Source organism: Lepidochelys kempii, chromosome 5, assembly GCF_965140285.1.
Source record: "Lepidochelys kempii isolate rLepKem1 chromosome 5, rLepKem1.hap1, whole genome shotgun sequence".
Classification (NCBI taxonomy): Eukaryota; Metazoa; Chordata; order Testudines; family Cheloniidae; genus Lepidochelys; species Lepidochelys kempii.
The window spans coordinates 100,458,839-100,486,793 of record NC_136384.1 but is presented as its reverse complement, the minus strand read 5'-3'; the positions used below and the strand labels follow the sequence as shown (position 1 = coordinate 100,486,793).

General features: G+C 40.6%; 1 protein-coding gene and 1 long non-coding RNA gene across 10 annotated transcripts in view; both read left to right on the top strand.

The window, feature by feature from the left end:
* PIP5K1B (phosphatidylinositol-4-phosphate 5-kinase type 1 beta) overlaps positions 1-27,955 on the top strand; it is a 166,832-nt gene that overhangs the window by 97,307 nt on the left and 41,570 nt on the right. For all 9 annotated transcript variants that reach the window (XM_073345202.2, XM_073345199.2, XM_073345193.1 and 6 more), the window contains 6 exons: positions 14,594-14,805; positions 17,318-17,401; positions 17,537-17,585; positions 18,490-18,574; positions 24,872-25,027; positions 26,283-26,427. In XM_073345202.2, the coding sequence (XP_073201303.1) occupies positions 14,594-14,805; positions 17,318-17,401; positions 17,537-17,585; positions 18,490-18,574; positions 24,872-25,027; positions 26,283-26,427 (731 nt within the window). The remainder of the gene's footprint in view (positions 1-14,593; positions 14,806-17,317; positions 17,402-17,536; positions 17,586-18,489; positions 18,575-24,871; positions 25,028-26,282; positions 26,428-27,955) is intronic.
* Positions 1,694-4,906, top strand: LOC144930564 (uncharacterized). Its single transcript, XR_013635843.1, has 3 exons — positions 1,694-2,181; positions 4,327-4,377; positions 4,867-4,906. It is a non-coding gene; the product is annotated as an uncharacterized LOC144930564 (long non-coding RNA).

The following is a 27,955-nucleotide window of genomic DNA, read 5'->3' as shown; positions in this document are numbered from 1 at the left end:
TCACTGAGGTGGAGTAATTATGTCGGCGGGAGAGCACTCTCCCATCAACATAATGCGCCTTCACCAGACGCGCTACATCGAGGCCGCTACATCAATACAGTGGTGCCAATTTTAGCACAGTAGTGAAGATAAGCCCTAAGATTATAGATTTTATATTTGTATGTACATCATCTTATGAGTCTACAATGTCTGTGTTGATTTTTACCCCTTTACCCCAAACCAAAAATAACATTTATTCATACACATGAAGGTTGGCAAAAAGGACTGAAATGCAGATTGTGATGCTGTCTTACACCAGTTCAGTGGCTCTCAAACTTTTGAAAGATGAGCCTGTCCTTCAGAAAAATGAAACCAACTGCTACCACTTCAGTCCTGCCCATGTGGTGTTAGGGCACGGGCGGGCAAACTTTTTGGCCTGAGGGCCCAATCAGGTTTCCAAAATTTTATGGAGGGCTGATTAGGTGAGGCTGTGTTTCCCCAAACAGCCAGGTATGGCCTGGCCCCTGCCTCCTATCCGACCTCCCCTGCTTCTCGCCCCCTGACTGCTCCCCTGGGACTCCTGCCCCATCCAACCCCCCCTGTCCTCTGACGGCCCCCCTGGGACTCCTACCCCATCCACAGCCTTTCTGTTATCATTCACCCAACATACCAGTTAGAGCAAGAGTGGGCAAACTTTTTGGCCCAAGGGCCGCATCGGGTTTTGGAAACTGTATGGAGGGCCAGTTAGGGGAGGGGGTGTGTGGCCATCCCCACCCTGCTTCTAGTCCCCTGACGGCCCTCCCCGGGACTCCTGCCCCATCTACCATCCCCTGCCCTGACTGCCCTCCGCAGCCCCATCCAACCCCCCCTGTTCCCTGCCCTCTGACAGCCCTGACCCCTGGCTGCCCAGAGCATTATGCCAGCAGCGTGGGGGAGGGGGAAGAGCAGGGGAGGAGCTGGGGGCTAGCCTCCCAGACCAGGAGCTCAGGGGCCGGGTAGGAGGGTCCTGTGGGCCAGATGTGGCCTGCGGGCCGTAGTTTGCCCAACTCTGTGTTAGAGGCCTACCCAGTATGAACAATCACTTAAACTTTCAGAATGATACTTCGTCTCCCTTTCTGCATGGTTTGATTAACAGTGAAGTAGTTAACATTGTTTGCATTTTCATGTATTTTCATTGACATCTCGGTTAGAACTCATTGTGGAGTTGGGGAAACTCTCACTTCAGAATGATTGCTTGTTTCAGGCTCGCTGCAAATTCAAGAAGACATTCATGTGTCAGTTGCACGTGACTCACATTTTAAAGGTTTACTTTCGCAATCGTAGGAGGTAGAGTAAAACCAAATCTGAGACTCTGGTAGACAAATTTGTAAAACCAAATCTGAGACTCTGGTAGACAACTGAGAGGTGAGTCTGCTCCCACTTTCACCATCTCACCCCAGCTAGGGTTGTTTTTTGTTTGTTTTGCGATGCTCCCCCCTCAGGTAGACGCACCCCTTGCTTCAGAAAACACTGCTCTTGTTTATTGCGATTGCTTATTACAATACCTGTTTTCCATTAAATAATGTGTACAGCATATTATATACAAAGTTGAGGGAATATAGGGTTACAGTAGCAAATGATGCAACATCAGACTTTAAGCTTCGTCAAGATGTATTAAAATTAAGTTGTATCTGGAGCCAAAGTCTTGCTTGATGTATGCCACTGGCGGCGGGGAGGGAGAGGAAGAGCAGCTATCTGCATCTGTTTATTTTCTATAATTAATGGATCACTTTGTGTTTGCATGGAATCAAGTGAAACTCAGCTATTTCAGGCGATCATGACTTTAAATTTGAATCTGGGTTGAATTCAGATTAGAATCTGAAATTTGCAGGTGAAACCAAAGAAAAGTCTAATCCAGGATTTCATCAAAATTCCCATTAACTTCAGTGGGATCCTGATGACAAACCTAAATGGGTTGGTGAGGGGGGACTAGAATAGTAAACACAAGACCCTGAAGTACCTTGTTGTTACCTGGTAGAACGCATACTGCTGTCTAGTTAACTATTTGCTCAACTACTCATATGTTTGTTCTTGTATAGGTTCCTGTCCTTGAGTGGGAACTGAGACAGTTTTATTTTGAGGAAGGAGGAAAAACTGCGCTTTATAGCAGTGATTTTTAGGAAACGATAGTATTGTCAACCACAAGTGTTCAAAAATCATGAGGTCAGTTTAATAGCCATGAGGGTTTTACGAAATAATAATTTCTATATCCTTTTTACAATAAAAGCTGTTTTATCTGGGACATGGTGGGGGGGAATAGGGGGTGTGGTAAGTGAAAAATGCTAGTTAACTAAGAGGGAGGGGGTTGGGATGTGGAGCGTGGTCTCTGGGCGGGAGTTTGGGTGCAGGAGGGGGCTCGGGGCAGCGGGTTGGAGCATGGGGGTTCAGGGTGCTGGATCTAGGGGCCGCTCACCTCGAGCAGCTCCCCACAAGCAATCACCTGTCCTGGCTGCTCCTCGGCAGAGGTGTGGCAGGTGGCTCTGTGCACTGCCTCTGCCTGCAGACATCACCCCGGCATTTCCCGTTGGCTGGAGTTTCCAGTCAGTGGGAGCTGCATTGCTAGCGCTTGGGTCGGGGGCAGCACACGGAGCCGCCTGCCAAACCTCCACCTAGGAGCAACCAGGACAGGTTGCTGCTTGCGGGGAGCTGCCCGAGGAGAGCAGCCCACAGATCCAGCACTCCCCTGGCTGGCCCCATGCCAACCAGACTATAAACCGGCATTTCAATGGACATCAGAAATGTTGGTTTATAGAACTTTCCGGTTGGTGAAGTGCTGGATAAAACCGCTTTTACTGCATTTGCTATCTGGCTTTTGAAACTTTGGAGTTCACTTGGGTTACGTTTTCAAACTGTTCTTTGCAATCATGAAGTCTAGAAACTTTTGATTTTATTTTTAAATGAAAGCTGAGATTCTCATGTAATCACAGTATTCCATGAGCTAAACACCAAATATCATGAGATTCCCAATAAAATTGCAAGAGTTGGCAATACTGAAACAGCTCCCCACAACGGAAGGTGGATGTATGCAGGTATTTTCTTTTGTCCTTCTCCCAATTATTGTACTGGGTAACGTTTTTTTTTTGGTGTGTTTTTTTTATTAGGTCTTGTGTAATCAAGTCATTACTAAACTAATGTCAATTGCCCACATTTACAAATGGTTCCTGAGCCGCCACTTTTTCATTAGTGTCAGCATTCAGGAGGAAAAAGGGAGTGCTGAGAGTCCTGAGCAGTGTAAACCCTGAATCAGTGTACGTACCCAGCAGGGTGCTCTCTCAAATTGTCTAGACACTGATTCCATTCCAGGTACAATTCATGAGCTTATTCCCAAACAAACAGTTATTTAAAAAAAATAAAAATAAAAAAAATTAAGGTTGGAAGTTGTGTTTCAGGAGAGATCAGCCAGTGCCCTAAAACAAATATGATACTTGACAGAAATTCTCACAGAAATCCCAGAGTTAAAACTTGGGCAAGCTAACAAGAGGTGTGCCAGATTTCGGATGATGATCTCTGTCTGGTCTATTTAACAGCAGGGCCAAGACTTTAAAGATTAAGGCCCAAATCCTGCAACTATCTGTGTGTGGATGGACCCTTCTACTCACATGGAGTCCATTTGACTGTAATGGGGCTCTTCGTGGCCTCATGGGCCCACCCACAAGGAGGATATTCTCACTTATGTAGTTTAGGGAAAATATTTATTTAAAAATATATAATAGTTAAGAACTCTGAAACATTTGCCTTAGGCATCTGCTAGGAATTTTAGCAGAGACTAATGTGCTTCCTTTGTGGTATCCTAATATACAGTCTATAGATCTTTCCCTTATCTTACGGCAAACATTATTCCATCAACTTTAATGCATATTTAAGGCTCAACAACAAATTAGGAATTACAAAAGTTAAACACCCACTTGAAATCTGGGCAATTTTAAAAAATAAGTTAAAAATAGTTTCAAGAACTACACCTATGGTTTTTATTATCCAATCTTTCAGCTCTTTTAGTCTTAGCTGTTGTGTGGAGCTGTAGATAAACAAATTTCAGGTAGAAGTGTAATGTTAAACTAGACATCCCATTATTGTTTCAATGGCTATGTTAACTTGGCTGCATTGTGTACCTAAGCATTTCCTGTTGCTGTTTTTCTAGTTAAACATATTTATATTTTTAGTGTAGCTGGTAGAAAAAAGTAAATATGTTTCTCACAAATTTTGAAAAGTTTTCTCATCTGTCCATTTTTCATCAAAATCCTAAAGTTTTTTTCTCTTCCTTCGTACCCTTTTCCCCCACTGCCCTTCCCCCCCCCCCCTTTTTTCCAGTTTGCCACTGAAAAAGGGAAAGCAGATAGGAAAGAAAGGAGGGAAAACCGGGTATGTGTGTGGTGGTTTTTTTGTTTATTTTTTTGTTTGTTTGTTTTTCCAGTTTTTGGGGGGGCAGGGAATTCAGTTTTGGGAAAACGAAGAATTTTTATAAAAAGGCCATTTTTTCACTTAAAAAAAAATTTTTTTTTTTCAAATGAAAATTTGTGACAAGATAAACCATAAAATACCCAATGGCCAAATTGCTGTTGGTACTCTAGAGACATCATGAACTTAAAAAGAGAACATTTGTCCTGATGATTTTTTTACCTACGGTTTTAATAAGTAACACTCTAATTTTACTGTAACTGAAAGAAATTGGGGGGTGGGGGGGTGGATTTCTCCATCTTATTGCCAGTTACTTTTACTTGTATGTTTCACAGGACTTCTGTGCAGTCTGTTAGACCCTGATCTCAAGGGGGCCACCAACACAGATCAGCTTTCAGGAATAGATCCTTACTCTGTTTTTCTCTTGTTGGTTTGTGTGGGTCTTTTATACAGCAACAGCAGGAGAGAAGAATGTTTTCTTGAAAGGCGGGGAAAAATGTGATTGTAAAGTCACAAAAACTAACAAGGAGCATTTGGAGGCAAGTTTATTAACAAACTGCTTTTAACAATTTGTTATTTCAGTGACTAGATTTCAAGTTGACAAATACCTTTAACTTCTGTGTTTCCTGCCTTTGTATGATCTTGTTTAAAATTAGTCTCAATATTCCTTTAACATAGATGTTTGCCATTTAATATATTATACAAACAATGCTGGACTCTGAGAAAGAGAATAATAGATACTGGTTCAGTATAAAATACTGTTTTCTTCAGATTATGCAATAGTACACAATTGAAAGCTAAACTTATTTTTAAAATGTCAGTGTTAATTATAGGTTTCAGAGTAGCAGCTGTGTTAGTCTGTATTTGCAAAAAGAAAAGGAGGATTTGCGGCACCTTAGGGACTAACAAATCTATTTGAGCATAAGCTTTCGTGAGCTACAGCTCACTTCAAAGCTTATGCTCAAATAGATTTGTTAGTCTCTAAGGTGCCACAAGTACTCCTTTTCTTTTAGTGTTAATTATATAGATAAAGTATATAATGAAAATACGTATTTCCAATGTATAATATTCAAGCTTAAAAAAATACAAGTATACAGTACCAATATAAAGCATTCTACCTCACTGAATCAATTTATTCTTCTTGGGCCCATTAGTATTTTCCTATAGTTTAGTATTCTCCTATGGTTTTCCTTTGAGACCAGCTTTACTTCATGATGTAAATCAATGTAAATCAACATTGCTTTATTTCTTATTGTTAATAGAAAATGGATCAGAGTCAGTTTGATAACTGTGTGACCTAAATTTCTTGGTTTTATTCTTAATCATCATGCTATTCATTACACTGTTGTTCTTTGCTTCAAGTAATAAATTATTAAAGCACAGCACAGATTCTCAATTTCCAATAGACATAATTACAGTTCCATAAATATTAATAGAAACTGTTTAAATGTGAACTGTCCAAAAAAAAGTGGAAGCTTCATCATGTATGTTACACACTAAGATATGAAAGACATTGAAATAATGTAACAGACATTGGAGAGAGTTGAATTGTGCAGTTTTTAGAGATTTTTGTGCTAAAGATGAAGATTGAACTGAAAATCGGATTGTTTTTTAATAAAATGAGCAAATATTTAAACAATTGATGAAATTGGGTGGGTGGGGGGAGTGTAGGTGCATATCTGAGGAATGATTCTGGCCATGTATGTATATTAACAGTAATTAAATTTAAAGCAGTCAGATCCCTTTGGGAAATGGGTACCAGTATGGTAGTAGTTTGTTTTTCCCTGAACTAATTCTCAGATGACACAGAAGCCAAGTAAAGTTAGGCAACATTTCATTGTTAGTACTGGCAAGATGCTCCAACTGAGATCAGAATATCCTTGTGGTAGGCACTATACTGATACATTGTAAAAGATGTACACCTGAAATACTCCCTGCCCCAAAGCATTTATAATCCAAATACACAGCACAGACAAAGTATGAGCGAAAGGAAGGATTATCCATTTTACAGAGGCTGTCTGAGGCACAGATAGAGTAGATGACTTGCTGAAGGTCAGATGGGAAGAATATGGTAGAGCTGGGAATTGAATACTATCTTGGGAGTCCCAGTCCAGTGTCTTAACTACAACACCATCCTTTCTGTCCCTCAGAGTGCAAGGCAGGTGAAGTAATTCATCAAAGAGAGCTGATAGGTAATCTAATAATATCTTGGTGATATAGATGTTTATTACAAAGTAGTGCAGACCCTTTGGCCCTTCCAAACTGTTTATAATCCAGTTACCCAACAAAGCATGTTAGTTTAACATAAGCGGAGAAACTTGTATTCTAAGAGAACAGAGCCAATGACAAGACCTTGATTTTCCTGGAAATCTTTACATCCTGTGTCACGCACACAAAGCACGCTCTTGTATGTCAGAGTCATCTGTAAGCAGCTTTGGAAATTTCTGATTGAAGATGAGTAAAACAGTGAACTTGGTCACTTTTTCCACTCGCTGCTGAATCAAGCAAGACCAGATCAGAAAAACAGAGCACCTGTCAGGAGGAAGAAGGCTGGTAGGAAATGGGTGTGCATGCACATAGGGTTTTGGTAGTCTGTTGAGAGGATGGGACCTGCACCTCTTCCAGATATCTTTCCTATTGCTCTTTCCTTGACACTTGACATCCACTTGCCACCCACCTAAACCTCTGCTGACTAGTTTTTACCTGACCACAATATTCCTTAACCATCCTCACTTTCCACACCCACCACAGCCATAGTCTTGTTCCCCAGCCAGCCCCCTTCCAGCCACCATGCTCTAAACCAGGGGTTCTCAAATGTCTTTGCATGGTGATCTCCCCCTCCCTCCCCGACAACAAAAATTACTACTCTACCCCATGAGAGGGAACCGAAGACAATGCTACAGCCTGAGCCCTGCCACCCCAGGTGGGGGTGGCCAAAGCCTGAGCCCCACCATCCTGGGTAGGGGAGCCGAAGCCCCAGGGTGTCAGTCCCAGGTGGGGGGGCCTGTAACCTGAGCCCTGCCACTCAGGGCTGAAGCTCTTGGGCTTTGGCCCCAGGCAGTGGGGCTCCAGCTTCGGCCCTGGGTCCCAGCAAGTTTAACGCTAGCCCTGGTGACCCCATTAAAACAGGGTCTCGACCCACAGTTTGAGACCCGCTGCTTTAGACTTCTAAACGGTCTCCTTGTATCTCCGACTGTTGTCCATATTATAACCCTCACAGAGGGCAAAGCCTATCCAGATGAGCAGCATCTATTTAGCGTGTGAGTTTATGGACCAAAATTCCCCAAAGGGGATTGCAAAACCACACAATGTCCTAATTTTATGGTTTGGGTTTTTTTCCTATCCTACTTGGATCAAAAGTGAGCAAAAGATTCCAGTAATTATCAATGTGCTTCTGTATAAAAACTTCTAATCGTGTAACTGAAAGATTTACTAAATTGATGTGGGATTACAAAAAAAAACCTTGTCTGAACCCAGTTTATCCAGAATTTGTGTGTCCTCCACCTTGTATAGAAACAAATTTTGTTTGTACTAAGCATTTCAAATATCACCTGAAAAATTCTGATGATCAGGTTTACATGTATTGTAGAAAAGGGACATGTGAAGGAGTTTTTGAGGATGACCAACTGGAGACTTTTGGTTTAGACAAAAAGGTCTCATATTGTAGAACATTCTGATTGAAATTTTTGCCTCAAAGGGGGGAGAGGGGGAAGGCAAGCACGCTTACCTGCAGTGCTGAAATCAAAGTTTTAGATGGCTTGTGTTCCAGGTGTTTACCCGATGTGGTGTATCTGTTGGGTATGCAGTAGCTTAGTTTTAGACCTGGCATGTATCTTTACACATTTGGGAGAATTATGTCATTGTGCATGAATAGTCTGTTGGGCAGTGTTGAAACAAAACATCCATTATCTAATTATCTAATGCTAAGCAATTAGATGTACTATTTCGACAGGAGCAGTTTTACAAATGACGAAAAGTTGTCAATCAAAATGCTAAGGACCTAGAAACGAGCAAATGTACTAGAAGATGTATTTTAGTTTTTTTTATTATTTTCTCAAGTGCTAGCTTTTCCAGAAAAAAGAGAAAAGGGGGACTTTTTATGTAGCGCTCTCTGGAAAATTCTGAGTCAAATAGCCTCAACCTCCATTTTGCTGAGTAAGAGAGATGATATGACTGCTGGTGAGGGAACGAAAAATTTCTGAGTTCTAAAAACTGCTCTTACATTCTCCTATTATGGCAAGTTATTTAACCTTTCTGCCTCAATTTTCCCAATTTAAAATTCAGATAATACTTAGATGCCTCACAGGAGTGTTATGAGGATTGAGTAACTGGTTTTAAAGTATTCTGAAGAAGAAAATCAATATTTAAATGCTAAATAGAGCTGGACAGAAAATAGGGGGAGGGAATGGGATATTTGTCATTTTCCTGTTTGTTTCTAGTTAACATATGTCAAGATGAATTTCCATCTGACCAGCCTAAGTGTCTGTCTGCTATTTTTAATTGGAATGCAAACAAAACTAAAGGGCCAAATTCAGATTTTGAGTAACTAGGTATCTGTCCAGTCCACCCAATGGAAGTTGGGCCCACCTATTCCAAAGCTAATTTCATAATTCATAGTATTAGAGTCGTTAACCCACTAATAGCAGAAATTCAAAATAGCTATTACAGAAGCAACAATAGTTAATCTAGTTGTGATCATGAATTTTTAAGAACAGGGCAGTTACTTCATACTGTTTTTTTGTTTGTTTGTTTGTTTTTTTTACCAGAAAGAGTTTTATTGCAGTCTGTATTTTTCTTTTATTGCATTAGCAGAGAACATTGTGAACTTGACTGAGGAAATTAAATTTTAAAAGAGCTACATTAATGGCCTGACTTAAACCTACTAAAGTAAGGAAATTCAGAGTTAAGGACAAAAAGCTCTTTTCCCAGAAGAACTTCAGATCTAGGCTTTATTTTCTTCCAGCCTTAATTCAATCTGTTGTGTCCAAATGCTGCAGCTCATACGGCATCTGAGTACCCATTGCAGTGTTATGGAGCACCAGGGATAGATGTCTGTATGGCCAAATTTTATTTTATTTTGTGGGCTTATGTAAGGCCCATAGTTTTTTTTGTATCTCATTCTGCTTTGCCTAACATGTAGCACATGTGGGATGTTTCCATGGCAGTCAGCTATTGTTTGAAGGCCAGATTCTGATCTCATTCACATCAGCTGAAATCCAAAATAACCCTCCATTTCTTCTAGCATAATGTATTCAGAGATAAAAATCTGGTCAAGTATTTTTTTTATCAGTAACATTAGCAATTATATTATTGTCACTATCCAAAGTCTATTGAAATCAGCAGTTCAAGTCTCTAGATGTACATTTTTGGATTTCAGATGGACTTTGGTGGTATTACTAAATTCAGGATCAACAAAATACATCTAGAAAATAAATGATCTATTTGCAAAATCTGAAAAGGTTGATTGTGTATTCCATGTGCTCATGATATTAGTTTTTGTGAACCTGTTTAGCAGTTCTATTGTGAGGAGTCTTACCACACTGTAATAAGAAAAGGAGTACTTGTGGCACCTTAGAGACTAACCAATTTATTTGAGCATGAGCTTTCGTGAGCTACAGCTCACTTCATCGGATGCATACCGTGGAAACTGCAGCAGACTTTATATATACACAGAGAATATGAAACAATACCTCCTCCCACCCCACTGTCCTGCTGGTAATAGCTTATCTAAAGTGATCATCAGATGGGCCATTTCCAGCACAAATCCAGGTTTTCTCACCCTCCACCCCCCCACACACAAATTCACTCTCCTGCTGGTGATAGCCCATCCAAAGTGACAACTCTTTACACAATGTGCATGATAATCAAGTTGGGCTATTTCCTGCACAAATCCAGGTTTTCTCACATCCCCCCCACCCCCATACACACACAAACTCACTCTCCTGCTGGTAATAGCTCATCCAAACTGACCACTCTCCAAGTTTAAATCCAAGTTAAACCAGAACATCTGGGGGGGGGGGGTAGGAAAAAACAAGAGGAAACAGGCTACCTTGCATAATGACTTAGCCACTCCCAGTCTCTATTTAAGCCTAAATTAATAGTATCCAATTTGCAAATGAATTCCAATTCAGCAGTTTCTCGCTGGAGTCTGGATTTGAAGTTTTTTTGTTTTAAGATAGCAACCTTCATGTCTGTGATTGTGTGACCAGAGAGATTGAAGTGTTCTCCGACTGGTTTATGAATGTTATAATTCTTGACATCTGATTTGTGTCCATTTATTCTTTTACGTAGAGACTGTCCAGTTTGACCAATGTACATGGCAGGGGGGCATTGCTGGCACATGATGGCATATATCGCATTGGTGGATGTGCAGGTGAACGAGCCTCTGATAGTGTGGCTGATGTTATTAGGCCCTGTAATGGTGTCCCCTGAATAGATATGTGGGCACAATTGGCAACTGGCTTTGTTGCAAGGATAAGTTCCTGGGTTAGTGGTTCTGTTGTGTGGTATGTGGTTGTTGGTGAGTATTTGCTTCAGGTTGCGGGGCTGTCTGTAATAGTTTTGCATGTGCTGTGATAGCCTGTGGCCAAATATTATATATGCAGACCCCATCATTAGTCTGTCTACAGCACATGCAGCATCAGGAACACAGTGCTGCTCAGAGGCAGAGCTAGTTGGTTCATTGTGGGCTTAGGTGGTAGCTTATGTGGTTGGCTCTCACTAGGGTTATTCCCAGAGCCCCTGACTAACTCAAAGTCTCAGCAGAGAGAGAACCCAATCATTCAAATGGCAATGTGTGTGGGAGGGAGGGAGAAGAATTTTTCATAATTTACTTTATGGCATACTCTTTTTGACAGTGTATTGTCTCTTAGCACATAATACATTCAGCCTGGACACTATTTTTGACAATCCTGTTAAATCTTTGTACAGTACAAGTTAAGAATAGAAGGGGCAACTTATACAGCAGTCACTGTTTTAATGTACACTGAAAATATTTCAGAGTATTATTATTTCAGTTTATTCAGGATCTGTTCAGCTGGTTTATGCAGTTAAATGTCTAGAGAGCAAGAATAGGATTCAAATGGCTACAGTAAGCCCTGGTCTACATGAGGGGGGAGGGGAGGGGGAAGAGAGTCGATGTAAGGTCTGCAACTTCAGCTATGAGAATAGCATGGCTGAAGTCGACATACCTAGATTGACTTACCGTGGTGTCTTCACGCCAGTGAGTCAACTGCCGCTGCTCCCCCATCGACTCTGCTTGCACCTTTCGCGGCACTGGAGTTCCAGAGTCGACGGGAGAGCACTTAGGGATCTATTTATCATGTCTAGACTAGACGTGATAAATCGACCCCCGATATATTGATCACTATCCGCCGATCCGGCGGGTAGTGTAGACCTACCCGAAGGTTCACATAGGTTGCTGCATGTAAAAATGAATTATGTGCTGAGGGTCTGCCTAGGAAAAAATGTCACTTTGCTCACTTCAGTTTCCAAGAAATTTAGAGCAGCTAAGTAGTAGTACATGGTTAGTTTTAGTGATCCTGGAACAAAAATGAGGACAGCAATGAAACTCTTAGTCAATTTTTAGCGCAAGGAGCAGGGGCAAAAGGAGATGAGGGTGGATCACTTCAGTAAGAGTTCTTCTGTATTGCACAATATATCCCTCTGCACTGGCAAGCTGGATATACACCTTAGTCTTTCAAGAGACTGTATCAGATATTAACTTGATGTTAGACCTTGATTTTAATTCAGTGGAACCATGAAGTATCTAATCCCAAAGGGGTAGAGAATGGGGCAAGCACAGATTTCATTAAAGCAAAGAATGTGAGCTGATTTTTAAGTGAAGCGCACAAATGAAAATGGCACCGTCTTCCCAAACTTATTTAGTTGATGAAATCAGGATTTACGTAGACACTGATATTGGCTGCAATACCAGAGTAGTATTTTCAGAAGGGCAAATGTTAATTTACCTTTTTATTTATGTTTGTGCAATAGGCTAGGCATCCGCTTTCTCTCCATTTTAAATGGCACACACACAAGTCATCTTGGACCATCTAGTTTTATAAAAATAGGCAACCTATGAAAATAAACCTTTTTAAAACAAACTTTATTTACTGTGGCAGGGGCAAAGAGAACCATACTTGTGTGAGTTCCTGACTCTAGTATTCTAATGTATTCATGCAATACAGGACCTTGTATTCCTTAACTACACTGTTTTTGCAGTTTCAGATTCCCAATGCCGTAAACCAGGAAGTGTTTAGTGACCCATCAGTCCCACATTCTGTGTAATGAATTAGATTTTCCTGATCTTCTCATGTGCTATTCTAGATTCTTTTATTTTACTGTTGCCCAAAAGCCTGTATTAGCAGGATCAGAGGATGTGCTGGGGTGCTGATAGCTTCATCTCATGCGTTTGACTGTATGGAGGCACTTTTCTTGCACTTTGTTTGAAGCCAACCTTTTCCTCTTTTATAGAAGAATTCTGCAAGATGTGTGTGTTCGACTTCGCTCAGTTACCTCCTTTATATTCAGACCACTTGCTCAGTCATTTGATATGTGTTATCCCCAGAGATCAGAGTGAGACCTGACCTTTCTACAGTTAGGGTACAATGCAAGACTTTTTGTGCAAGCCTTTCCACATTAACAATGGTGGTAGAAGGAGGCCTTGATGTTTCTCATGGAAGACAGCTATGAAAAAGGATTTAATTCAGGAAAGTAACACAAGATGCAAGAGTTGCAGAATGGGGATAGAACGGATGCTAATATCAAGTGTGTGTATATGTATGTCTTCTAGTTACTACAGTGATCAGTGCTTTAGAAATGTGCATATTGAATAAAACAGCCTCCCCACATCCAAGTATGCAGTCAATGGTTGGTAAGATACAGTGTTTTCATAGGTGGTGGATCTCCCAGCTATGTTGAAATCTTTTCTGATCTCCTTTTGAAAATGCAAGTATGTGCACTGGGTTTCATAAATTAACCCAGTGTTTTGTGTAAAACACCAATTCAGTCAGCTCTGATAAGCGTGACTGAATTGGCACACCTGGAGTTACTGTGCTTCATTTGTTGTCTCTGTAAAATCAAATTGTTCTTGTTCCTGGTAAAATGACATAACATTTTGCAGTTCAGTGCCAAAAATTACAACATTATCAGTAAGGCATCTTGTATCAAAATCTGTGTTAAATTATTCTTGAGCTGCATGAAGAAAAGGGCACCCGTTGCTCCATATTTCTCTTTGAGATTACAGGAAGTTAAATAGGTTGCTATCCCTGTGCCAAACAGGGCTTTCATACAGGATGTTTGATACAATACCTATCTGTCACTGATTCTGATATAGTATTAAAATGTAAAAAGGGGGACTGAAGGAGATCCTAAGAACAGTTAATTGACTCAGAGAGAGGTTTTTCCTTTTAATGGAGTTCCTCTGGATTCATACTGGTGCAACTGAGATTAGAATCTCTTACATACTTGCAAGAATGGGGAAGTGGAACCTGTCAAGGTCAGGGAGTCCATGTGATTGGTAGGACCAGGGGAGGGAACTGGTTAAAAATCAAGTCATAGTTCAAGTATAAAGTTTATATTCGCCAGTTTTGGCCTGTTACGGAGAGATTGTCAAAGGCACAAATGGGAGTTAGATGCCAAATCCGACTGACTTTTCATGGGAGTGGGGCATCTTGACTGCCCCTTTTCCTTTTTGAAAATCTGCCCTTCAAGGATTTTGTTCAGCACTGGGTTTGTATATGTATAGCAGATAGGGTAAAAATAATGTATATAGTGCATCAGAGTAGAAGACAACTAATTAACTGCTTCCTCACTAGAAATGAAATGGAGTTGCTGGTGAGGCAAACTCTCCAGCTGAAAATGGCCTTAAATTAGGCCTTACATTTCTATGTATTTTAGTTTTCCAACTTTTAATGAGGGTGCTGTGATGGTTAGCTTATTAACATTTGTAAGTTGCTCTGGGAATCTCAGACAGAAGGTGGGAGGCTAGTACAAAAATATTACTTTGGTTAACGTTTCCGCAAACTGTCGTCATCAAACCCATTATATTGACATACCTGTATGGGTTTTTTTCCTTTTATTTGGATTTTCTCCAGTTGTTGAATTACACAGCAGAAATTTAAATTGTGTGTAGTCATTTGTGTGTGTTACAGTACACGCAGTCCTTCTTCATTAATAGGTGCTGGAAAGCTTTAAAATCATGGATTATAGTCTGCTGCTGGGGGTCCATGTATTGGACAGTATCACAAAAGAGAAGGATGGGGAGAGTTCCCAGAATGCATCTGATGCCAAACGTCCTGGGGGACAGAAAGTTCTCTATTCTACAGCCATGGAATCCATACAGGGTCCTGGAAAGTCTGGGGAATCTGTCACCACTGAAGCTACAAATACGTAAGTCCCCAAAATCTGTTAAAAATTGATTGGGAATTTCTAAATTTTTATTTCTGCAAACTGTTTTACGTTGTATTAAATCTAACTCTGGCTAGCTTCCCGTCCAGGAAGGCGCTACGTAGGAGTGATTGAAGGATTAAGCTAAATGCTTTCTTAAAAAACATTCCAAGCTTGCATACCAAGGTTCACTGGAGACCAGGAAATAAAAACTTTGATTCAGTTTATTTATCTTTAAATACATGATAGCAATTGCAGTTCTAATTTAGAACAATTTATCGGCACGTAGTGAACTCACTTGTAATGACTTTCATTATATATCTTTTATAAGACCTCAACACATAATCTCTGTTTAACTGTAAACAGTGTCAGCACTGTGAGCAAAGCGATTATTGATATTGATTATATTGATATTTCTGTAGTGCCTGTCATCCCAAAGAAATGTACTCACTACATACACAGGAATTGCTTCACCAACTGTTGAAGTGCAGCCACTGCTGAGGTGGAACAAGACAGATATTTTAACAGGTTACAGAAACACCACACTACAGTTTAGAACATATTACTCTCCTCTTCCTATCTAACTGAAGCTGCAGAGGAATTTTAGATAGGCAGATTGTAATTATCCAGGCTGGAATTCAGCCAGGACATCGATGTTAAGACTCCTTCACTTACAAATAGTGCCATGGAATTTTTAATAACCATGGTGATCAGCACCTCTGCTTTATATCACATTCAAAAGACAATACTTCTGTCACCTTAATGTCTGACAACAGGCTGTGACATGCAGAGAATTTTAAGGTTGTGACAGATACATTTTACAGAAAGGGGTGAAACATTTCAACTTTTGTCATTCCAAGAATCAAGGGCTCCTCAAATTATTCTATCCTTGATGTATGTTCCGTGCTAATAAGAGAGTTACAGTCAGCATTCTTATTCTGTGTAATCAATCCTTGATATAACAGAGACTTAATTTCACATTGAAAAGGGCTTACTGTCCGTTAACCAGGGAGTTATGCAGGTAAATACCATTAATGCTAATGAAGCATGGGTTTAAACTTACAACAAATTAATGGGAGGATAATACTGTTCTGTTCCCAGCTTTGCCACTGGACTGCTGGGTGACCTTGGAGAAGTCACTTTACCTTCCAGTGCGGCAGTTTCCCCATATGAAAGTGAGGATAATAATACTGACCTCCTTGTGTAAAGCACATTGAGATCTGCTGACAAAAAGTGCTATATAAGAGCTAGGCATTATTATTATTATTTATTCACAACTTCAAATGTTTGAAGCACGAGAATATAAGTTGAGACAAAGAGCTGAATTGTGCCCAGGGTGTACAATATTACACTCTCATTTGCATCCAAGAATGAGCCGAGTTATACTGAACCAATGCTCAAGCATGGTGGTGGGGACTTTGTGTTATTGGAAGTGTTCTGTTTTCAATGAGTCTTAAAGCATAGGATCATCAAAAATCCTCTGGCATTATTTACATGAGTAGGGATGTTGGGTAAAATTTTAAGTGCCCAGAAGACTTAGAAACCTAGGCCCCATTGAAAGTCAATTGAATGTTGGCTTCTAAGGCCTTGTCTACACTACACAGTTTTTTGTCCACAAAAGTAAGCTTTTGTCGACAAAACAGTGGAGTTGTACACAATGAAATGCTCAGTCCGTTCATGTCACTCTTTTGCTCTGCTGGCATAATAAACGAGAGGCGGAGGGCTTATGTCTGTGTAGTTAGGGCTATAGGCGCTGGCTTCTTCCTTTTCCCCGGGGGTGCTCAACCCCTGCTCAGTCCCAGGCCTGCCCCTGCTCCACCTCTTCCCCCAAATCTCCGCCCCGCCCTGCCTCTTCCTGCCCAGTTCCGCCCACTCCCCCGAGCGCGCCCCATCCCTGCTCCTCCCCTCCTCCCCTAGCAACTCCTGCATGCTGCAGAACAGCTGATCGTAGCGGGTGGGAGGTACTGGGAGGGAGAGGGAGGAGTTGATCAGCAGGACCACCGGCGGGTGTTAAGTGAACATTAATTTTTTTTCCGCAGATGCTCCAATGCTGGAGCTCCCACAGAGTCGGTGCCTATGGTTAGGGCAATGCAGTGTTTTGTGTAGACACTGCATTCCGTACACTGGCTGTTCTCCGCCATGAAATTGACAAGAAAGCCAGGCACCTAGAGCCCAGCTGCTCCCAGAGCTGGGGCAGCTGGACCCCACTCCTGGCTGGGAATGTTGGCTGTCTTGTGATTTTTCACGGCTCAGGAGCTGGATGGGGGAGCGGAGGTGGGACACAAGGGCAACTGGACCCCACTCCCCAAGGGCAAGAAGGCCCTGGGTGGCTTCACCCCGCCACCCCCCTGCTCCCAGTGAGGAGACAAGAAGCCCTGGGCAGCTTGCATTCAACAACTAGCCTTAATGCTGCTGATTTTTTTTAAAGTAAATGCAGTTCACCTTCTAAATAGTGACATTAAAAAGGTCTGATAAAATACAACATCTAATAAAATTATTTTGTTGTTGCCATTAGAATGGGAGGCATTCCAGCTAAAAGCCATAAAGGAGAAAAGCTGCTTCTATTTATGGGTATTATTGATATCCTACAGTCTTACAGGTAAGTGGCAGTTTAGAATGGAAATATTTTGCTGTATGTTAAGCCATTATCTTAATAAAGTATTCTGAGATGGCTGCAAAATGAGGGAATTTCACAACATGGGTTTTTTTTTTTTTAATTTATTTAATTGCTTAGGTTAATGAAGAAGCTAGAACATTCCTGGAAAGCACTTGTATATGATGGGGTAAGTTGCTTCTTAAATTATTAGCATTTTTCAGAATAAAATTCTGATTCTTGTTTAAGACAGCGAGCTATTACGTTTATAATCCACCCATCACTGTGGTATCTAGGCAATTAGATGTGATTTTGTTTCAGTATGTTTTTCCTTAATGATTTTAGTTATGTGATTTCTGACATATGTTCATCTTACTTTGCTGCTGATTGTTTAATTTTTTAAATAAAAGATAAAAAGAAAAACAGATACACATGCAAAGGTGACCAGAACATCCTTATAACTACACTGTACCAGGTTACACAAAACTATCCTCACAATACAACTAAAATGGGGATGGAGTAATCCATCCCCAAAACTAATTTAAAGTTAATTAAATACTCAAATTGTGCCCTGAATCAACATCAGTCCAGTTGCAAAGAATGTCACGCAGGGCAGAATTTGGCCCCAGGGTATTCAGTGGGCCCTTAGATGCACTGCCATGTTAAGTGCCCATCAGTGCTTGATTAAAGCATTCCAATAAGGAATTTAGTCGTTTTAGGGCACCCATGTTTGAATATTGAGCCTTCAGTTGAGATTTTTACCCAAAAAGGGAAATGACACATTTTTAAATATGAACAAGACTTTGTAAAATATGAATCGAATAAATTATAAAGGGGTATTTCTAAATTATCTTGAATGCTTAAAATAATTAGACCGATCTTTTGTCAAGATTACAGTGAAAGAAAATGGGTGGCAGAGGGGTGTAGTAATTACACAGTAACCTCTGAGAAGGTAAAATCCTAGATCTCCTTGCATGAATTCCCAAACAGGGCATGATATAACTTACCCAAAACGTGTCAGGTTTTTCTCTTGCACATATCATCTTGAATTGCATATGAAGAGTGTAACTTTAAGGTCTTTTCTGTCTTTTTAGGACACTGTTTCAGTCCACAGACCAAGTTTTTATGCAGACAGGTTTTTAAAGTTCATGAGTTCGAGGGTTTTCAAAAAAGTTCAAGGTAAGGGTTTGTCATTTTAAGCCCTTGGGATAACTTCATACTCTGTACTTTTGTAGTGTTTTACACTCCTGTAGAATAGTACCTTTCATTTAGGGGTCTCACATCACTTTACAAATACTAAGAGCCCAAACCCTTCTGATCATTGAAGCCAATAGGAGCTTTCCCTATATCTTTGGAATTAGGACATTTGTGATTTATTTTTAAATGTCAGGGACATTTAAAGCTAATAGGTAACACCCTATCCTGCAGCCCTTGTTCACATGAGTAGTCCCATTGACTTGAATGTATCTAAGTCACATAAATGAAGATTGAAGGATTGGGCCCTAAATCTGACAAATTTGGTAAGGATGGACCTTCTCCGATTCCTTTTCTGTTGTGCTTTAGGGTTTGAGAATCTGGAAAGATGGAGGTGTCTAAATTATTAAATTCTCTCCTCTTTGTGATTAAAATCCTATTTCAACTTTTTTTCTCTTCATTTCGCCTTTCTTTAATCATCTAACTCATTTCAAGATTAATGGGCACGTCACTAGAAGTTAGTTGGGCAGAAATGAGAAAGCACCACCAAAAGATTACAAAAATACTTCAATAAGGATACAAAGATCTGTGTAACCAGAGAGGGCCACCAGTAGTGCAGGCAGCAATGAAACTCTCTGCTGAATTAAATTTAAAATGTTGCTGGACGGTTTATTAACCACATTTATCACCTTCATCCCTACCCACTGAAATGGCACTAGATTCTCTGACTTAAAAGAGCAGGAGTATCTATAACATTCAAAAGTAAAAGATGTGAGAGCCCATTCCTCTCTAACCAGACAAGAAGTGAAACTAGGAAGACCTAGAAAGTTAGAGTAGAACAAATAACATTCCAGTAATTACCTTCCATTTGGGTGTGGGAAGCTGGTTTTCAGTAAAAGTTTTTGAGAAATAACTCAGATATTTTGTTTCTTGATTCCAAATTGTGCTGCATAAAGAGAAGAACAAATTAATATTGCCATAGTTCCACAGCCCTGCCAAATAGGGTACAGCAGGTCTTCAGGTTCCCAGTTTTCTCCTCCAGTTACTTGTGAGGCAGGGAGCTCAGTCACACTGTAAACCATGACTTCTCTGGACAGTCTTTTCCACAGGCCTCATCCGACCCTGCTCCCTGGAGTCTCAAATCTGAACCCCTGGGTAAGCGATTCCTCAGCCGTCCTGCGTGGGGCTGGGTACCGACTCAAGCAGGCTTCCCAGGCCTACTGGTATCTGGGTTCCAACCCCGCTTCACAGAACCTCTTCTATCTCCTGTAGTCAAATACTAGCTGGGTTTTTATCCTGTTCAGGAGGTAGCTCCCTGATTACCCTCTGGCTCCGATTCTCCAAGCTTGTCCACTGCTCCTTTAAACACCTATTCCTTAAAGAGGCAATGTCATGAAACACGTTGGATGGTTCCAATCCCCACTGCTCCTTGAAGAGGATAGATCTCCCTGTTACACAAGCTAAAAAGACATATGCTATAATTATTTCCTAAGGCATATGTTGTTCCAAAGTTGCTACTAAGATCTTAAACCTAGATTCTCCCTAATTAGATCCTCACATGGATGACGCCTCTTGGACACCACCCCCCTGGGCCCTGCAAAGGGCTTTCCACATAGAGGAAAGGGTTGAGTAAACAGGATGATGCAGGAGAATCTTGGAGGAATCTCCTTATGGAGATTTACAAGCAAAAAGTGCCCTTCCACAACTTTTAACCCTGGAGGCAGGGCTTACTTTATGCCAGGACTGAGACCTGGCACCTCTAGGCTTAGCTGTTCATAGCCCCAACACCTTTAGACTTGCTATGTCAGTTATGAGAGTAAAAAAATTGCTTGAGTCCCCACACCTCTTTCATTACAAATTAAGCACTGCTTGGGAGGGACAGTCTGGCCCTTGGGTTATGCGTACTCAGTCTGGGTTGCTGGGTCATCAAAATTCAGAACATGATTTGTTAAGAAAAATTTTGCTGTCTGACCTCCATGTATTCAAATTTGGTTAAATTAATATAGATTCTATTAAACCCTTATTCCTGGTAAGCCATACTGAACATTGAGCCCATAAAATAATGCAGTCCTTGACTTTGATGATTTTCTAAGAATTCATTGAAATAATTTTTATATTAATGTATTACTATTACTGTACATTTGGTTTGAACTCAACATTAATTCTTGTACAATATTTATGCATTATGTTTGTAACCAAAAACAGGTTTCAATTAAGGTTTCGATTCGTTTTCAATTAAGATCTTTTGAAATTCTTCTACTCAGGGCTTCTGATTTTTTGGCTTTAACTAATAAACATTGATAAAATACCCCAAGAAAAAAAATTAGAGAGGTGTTTATCCAATAACCACCAGAAATGGTTACTTGTAACTAAGGGCTTGTCTACACAGAGCAGTAAGGCGAACTATGAGGCGTGTGATTTCTAAAGTGCTCTAATGTGTTGTGCGTTAATTGGTCCATGTAAACCCTCCTGGTGTGCACTAAAGGTTTCTCCGTATGCTATAACATGGTGCTCTTTGAAACAGCACTACATTAAAGTGCACAAGTGAACATTACAAAGAAATTATTCATTATAGTAGTATATGCTATAAAGTCTATCATATACATTGCTCATTACAGTATATGCAGAGAAAGCCCTGAAAATCTCCAATTTTTGGACATCTACATAAAACTCAAAATACACTAAAAATAAATCCAGAAATATGAAATTATTAAACCCCCAAAACAGAAGCCCTACATGTACTGCTTATTTGCTTCTTGCACTTCATTTAGCTTAGGCAGTGAAATTAAGCTGGTTCTTTTCAAGTTTCTGTTTTTAAGTACTGAAGGGCTTTTATAAAAAAAAAAACAAAAAAACCCCTTGAAATATTTTCAAAATGTAATTTCATGAAAACATTTCTCTTGTTAGGTTTTTTAATACTCATGTGGGTACACGTGATCGGAATCTAAATTTTGGGCCAGAGCTACAATATAATACCTGAATTTTCCTTTAAAATTATTCACTTCAAGACTGTGCTATATGTGAAAGAGAGCAACCAGGCCCCTCAGTTGGGTTTTATAAATAAATAGTTGATTTTTCTCTTCGCTGTCTTGCAACTCTAATGATATTTACTAATGTCCAAATCCAATCCATGCTAATAAGAAAGTTGAAAAGCATTTTTATAGGAGTGTGACAAGGTATACATGAAGAAGACTGGTCTTGCTGGTTGGGACTGGGATCATGTCTACCTTCTGCTTACACAATGCCTAGCCCAATAGGGCCCAATTTTTATCACTGCAGGTGGTTGTTACTATAACATAAGTAACCATTAGTAATACATAAAAGGGAAGGAGTAGTTGTATGGTTGAAGCACAGGAATTGGAATCAGAGTTCTACTCAGTCACAGACTTACTGTATGACCACGAGCAAGTAACTTAGCCTTCTGATACCTCATTAGTAAATGGGGGAAAAGGTACTTCCTCAGCACACAGGGGTCTTGGGATGTTTAGTTGATTCTGGTTTACAAAGTTCTCTGTAATCCTTAGAATGAGCTGAAGAAATGCAGAGAAGCAGTTGTTTGTTTTTATGGCATATGTTTAAAAGAATGCTAAGGCAGCAAATGGAAGCACTCAAAAGTTAGGAAATGCTTAAGTTGAGGTTGTGGGTACAGCCTTAACTCTGCATTTATATTATAATGTTTAATTACATGATCATATACTACTATTTACCTGGGGCCTATGCTTCATAAGGGGGCAGGTTGGACCGTGTCTAGCAAATGGGATTAGCATCAGTCTTCCTTTCTTCTAGTGGCAGTCTTGTCTAAATCTTTACTCATAGTGTGGGCTGTTGAGAGGCTTAAGGAGCCAACATGCCCCATGTTTTCAAAGGGGCCATACCATGCCTCTACTTTTGAATGTAGTTTTAATTCACTATCTTTTGGGTATTGAAGGGGAAAAAAACAGAGCAAAATTAAAGGTCACTTTTGAAGATTTGGCCCTTAAAGTTTTTCACACTAACCTTAGGTATGGTAGCGCTGAAAATGTCAGATACCTTTTTTAAATTCTTTGAGTTAAATAAGCTTTTCACTTGTAATTGTGTCCTCAAGAAGATTTAGATTTACATAATATTAAAGCCATTTTGGTTGTAAACAATTACAGATGAAAATTGGACAGTCACTAGCTAATTATGAGATAAAGAGATTATCTGGTAAAATCTGATTCTAGCAAGCTATGATTTTACTGGCTCTTTCCATCAAAAGTTCAATTCAGGTTTTATTTTCATTAAAAATTCCAGACTGGAAGTCAATATTTTTCACATTGTACTGGCCTTTATTCATCTACATTTGATCTAAAGACAATAGTATTATTCTCCAGCAGACCAGAATTCAAAAATTATTCTTGGAAAGATCCAAATGTGGATGATGATCTGACTGAACTCATGAAATTCTGTGCCCTTTATCATACATTAATGGGAGTACCTAACAGCTCAAATCAGGGCTCTGTTTTGTGAGTTGCTGGGAAAATGCACAATTAAAAGCCCTTCTCCTGACAAAGGGATCTAGACAATGAGAATAATAAAATGCGATTCAGCATGGGGGAAATGTAAGCTAATATATCTGAGGTAATGTAACCTGATTAGCCATAGGGAAAGGAAACAATACTGTTCCATGACAATGCCTTTAGTGTAACTATGCTTGGAATATTAATTTTTGTTTGGTTACTAGTTGGGCTACTCTCGGACTTTGGTTTGTTCTCAGTCTGCTCCTGTCTTATTCCCAGGAAGACCATATATTGTTGGTGACTAGGTTGAAAGACTCTGAGTATTTGCCTTCTATCCCTTTTTGGGCTCAATCTTCTTAGTTATAGTTTTCTATCTTCTTTCTTGCTCTTCAAAACTAATCATATCTAAAGTTCTAACATGATGTATCTGATGGTTCTTTTCATGGTTTGCTCTTGACACAAGACTGTGTATCTACTTGTATATTAAAGGTTTTAAGGACATTTTCATTTTTTTTGCAAAATAAAGAATTCAGAATGTCCTATTTAGCCAAATTATGTAAGGCTGCTAGCTTCCTCTGAGAATGTCTTTAAAAACTTTCAATCCTCTGGTCCCTCTGCTGGGTCCCTTGTTGATCAGAGGTTCTGCTGCGTTCTATGGTAACGGTCTCTCATATTACCCTGCTCTCCTTTCGCTTCCAGCTAATCCTGAGATTCTATTAATATGCTTCCATTAGGACAGGTAGCTTTTCTAAAATAATTGTGCATTGGGAATGCTGTCAACTGGCCATCCCGGCAATCCTAATGGCAGTGCAATGAAGTTCCCCATGGATGAGGATCAAAGTTTCAGCCCTGAGCTTTTCAGGGTAGCAGAGGCTGTAAACACTGTAAAGGCAGCAACCTCACCATCTAAAGGAAGCTTCTTTCTGGCACTTGGTCTTGTGGCATCCTGTGTGAAGAAGTAAGGCTTGTGGGACTCCTAAAAGACTTCAGTGATTATTTATTATTTATTTGTATGAACATAGTGCTTTGGAGCTCTAGCAATGTCAGTAGCTCATTTTGGGAGGATGGCTTGGGAAATGGATGGGAGATTAGGGGGCCTTTTCAATCAGGGGCCTTGGAAGGAAATATTTTGGCAGTCATGAGACAGGACAGACTGAATTCTGGTGCTCACCATTGTAGATCCATGGAAGTTTGAGTTCCATTGTTCACTTTGCAATGCAGGGAGATCACAGCAGGAAGAAAAACTTGTTTGTACAGTAGGAGAGCAGTCTCACTCCAGTGTCTTAACCACAGCTCTGTCTATATGCTTTTACAGTGTAACACCCCAGTGTTCAATGCACAGAACAAGAGTTTACCTGGCCTTTTAAACAGACAAAATTGTGATAATCCGGGACAGTGTTAGGCATAGGCCAGTTCAGCGTTAGCATAGCCATTGCCTATGGCATCCTCTTTAGGGGTTCTCTTCCTTCCTTTCATTATCCTGCATTCTGTTCTTTTTCTCTGACTTTTACAGGCAGATACTCAAGTTATGACTTGCAGTGTAGAAAATGTCAAAAGCAATTAACAGGCAGTAGTCTTTTTGGCCCTAAGACCATAAAACCGCAATTCAGACTTTGAGACACAATGTCTAATATGGACTCTGTAGAATAAAACTGGTATATGTTAAAATGTTCTTATCTAGATTTATTCTTGATCTGCATTTAGAAAGGGGTTTGTAGTTAGTAAAACTATATGTAGTCTGTGAAAGATGAATAAAACACTATAATTCACCAGCTTTGTTCATTACACTTTTTTCTTAATGCAGCTCTAAAGTCCTCTCCTTCCAAGAGACGATGCAGTTCCATTGCAGCCCTAAAGGCAACATCACAAGAAATTGTGTCTGCTGTTAGCCAAGAATGGAAGGATGAAAAGCATGACATGCTTACTGAAGGACAAAGCTTTTCCAGCCTTGATGAAGAAGGTAATATTTTGGAATGGCTAACCTGGGTATCAGTGCCACAGTTGTTCAAAATAGAGAACCTAGATTGTGCTAAATGTCTTAGCTAGCTGCATAAGCATGTTCTTGGTTTTAAAGAGGCTTACACGTGTGGAAGTGTGCCTGCATCACTGACTAGATCTTATTAACTATTAATCTCATTAGTTAAACGTGTTAGATTGCTTCTGGAAAATTAGTATTGTTATACTGTGTGCTTGTGCGTTGTTTAGATACTGATAGGTTATAACATAATACGCCTGGGGGAATTCTACACCACTGTGCACATGCAGAATTCATGTCCCTTGCAGACCCCACCCGCCACCCCGCAGAAAATAGATTCTGCCAGGGAGATGCTGCAATTACACCTTTTGCCCACCAGGGGCTGTTGTGGCACCAGAAGAGAGGGCAGCCAGCAGTGGCTCCCTTACTCACAGTGCCTTGCCCACAAAGCCAGGTGAGGAGGCACAGGATATGGGGGGGGATGAAGACAGGGGGGCACATGGGGCTGCTGTCGGGGGGTCACATAGACTGGGGTTCAGAAGCGCTAGTGGGGGGACAGACTGGGGTGTGGGAGCTAGTGGAGGGACAGCACTAAACCAGGACTGAACGGTAGTGGGGGTGCAGGGACACATGGGGACAGGGGCAGATGTGTCTGACTGAATGGGAGAGGCTGGCGGTCAGCCAGGGTCTGCAAGGGGGAGGCTCCCGAACTCGCTAACAATCCCTTCCCCCCGCACCCTATCAAAAAAGCTCTTCCATACTTCCCACACCCAGCAATCTTCCAGGTTCACTCCCAGGCTCCTTCTGAGTAATTACTTCGCTCTCCCTCATTTCCTCCATTACCCCTGGCTCCCCCAAGCCTTTGCACTGCTTCTGAGGGGTGCAGGAAATATATTTCTGTATTGGAGTTTAAATGATCTATTACTTAGTTCTGTATTAATATGCCTAGTAAGGAAACTATTTATCAAAAAACATTTCCTGAATCTTTTTTGTTGTCTGTACTGTTAGACATACTTGCCGACAGGTATTTTGAAATAAATTACCAAAATAATTGAAACTGTTGTGATTGTTATTTTGACAAATAAAATATGCAGAATTTTAAAATATCGTGCACATAATTTTTAATTATTTGGGAGCAGAATTTCCCCAGGAGTAACATAAACTTCCCTGATAGTTGTATTAAAAATGAGATTTTTAAAAATGAATATACAGTGAAACATATGTATTTTCTCCTATACAGTATTAGGTTCACGGCACCGTCCGGATTTAGTGCCAAGCACTCCATCTCTATTTGAAGCAGCTTCCTTAGCAACCACTATTTCTTCTTCTTCTTTGTATGTAGATGAACAGTATCAACGTGATGGAACTCTGCTTTATTCCAGCAGGTAATGGTTTGTTTAATTTAAGTTACTGAAAATACGTTACAGATATCATATCATATATGTAGGAAAATATCTTAACCCAGGGAGATATTTTACACATTCTTGCTTGGAAAATAATCTATTTGCATGATTTATGATGGAAATCTATTAGGTTCATTAGTCTATTTTCTGATGGGACCAGTTTGGGCCAAATTCTGCCTCCTTGTAAAAATGCCCTCCAAACAGACATATGTGCTACAAAGTAGTATTAATGTGTGCCCATATTTTAACTGCAGTGGTCCTGCATTACTGTGATACATGTAGGTATCTGCATGTTGGAATAGCATGTCTGTGTTTTTGTGGATTACTGGGTTTGTGCACACAGACACTTCGACCCAAAGAGCTGGGCTGGAAAACACCTCGGTTCCCCTGCTTGTAGAAAACACATGGAGCAGCATCTCTGGGGGAGTTTGTACAGGAGTCACAATTGGAGCAGAAAACTTCTGTCTTCAGCCTTTGTGTTTTCATGGTATAGTGGAGAGAATTTGCCCTTTCATTTGAAGTTGCCATCTTCTTCCTTGTGTTAACCGCATCAAAAGGCCTCTCTATCCTCAGAACTCAAAGGGAACTGTGCGTTGTTTCTAGAATACCCCCTCATTTTCTTGATTCATCTGAGGACTCGTAGTGTCAGTTTTATGGTGAGTTTTCATGTCTAGCCGCCAATCTGACACCAACCCTTCTCCTGTTTCAACTGGGCTTCGGACTAGCTATCATGGAGATTTTGGGGTTTTTTGGGGGTTTTTTTGTTTTGTTTGTTTTGTTTTGAAGTCGTCGTCTTATTCATCTTTGCCATATACCATCATGAAATTTTTCATGATGAAGATTTGAAGTCCTCTTCACCATGAAAAGATTCTTATTAGTATATGACAAATAACCATAATAAATCTTATCAAATATAAACGTAATGTATCTATGCTCTGCATATAAAGAGGTTAGTGTTTGTAACAGTACGATGTTTTATTAAGTTAAAATATATATTTTGGGTGCCTGCTTTTTTCTACTACTAATACCTTTAGGTTGTTAGACTTTAAAAATTCTTTCAGATTTAATACGTATTTACCCATTCGTGCTCTTTCTTGACTACCTGTATTTCACTCAGCTTGGCAGCATAGGCACCGACTTCCACTGTTCCCGGTGGGTGCTCGACTCTACCTCCGCCCCGCACCACCCTAGCCCTGCCCCCATTCCACTCCTTCCCCAAAGTCCCCGCCCCCCATTCCACCCCCTTACCCCAAGTCCCCGCCCCATCCCCGCCTCTTCTGCGTCTCCTCCCCTGAGCATGCCGCGTCCCTGCTCCTCCCCACTCCCTCCTGGAAAGTCCTAAGCGCCGCCAAACAGCTGTTTGGCATCGGGAAGCGCTGGAAGGTAGTCGGAGGAGCGGGGACATGGTGTGCTCAGGGGAGGAGGAGGAGGAGGAGGAGAGGTGGGACAGGGAGGGGAGCTTGGCTGCCGGTGGGTGCAGATCACCCACTAATTTTTCCCTCTGGGTGCT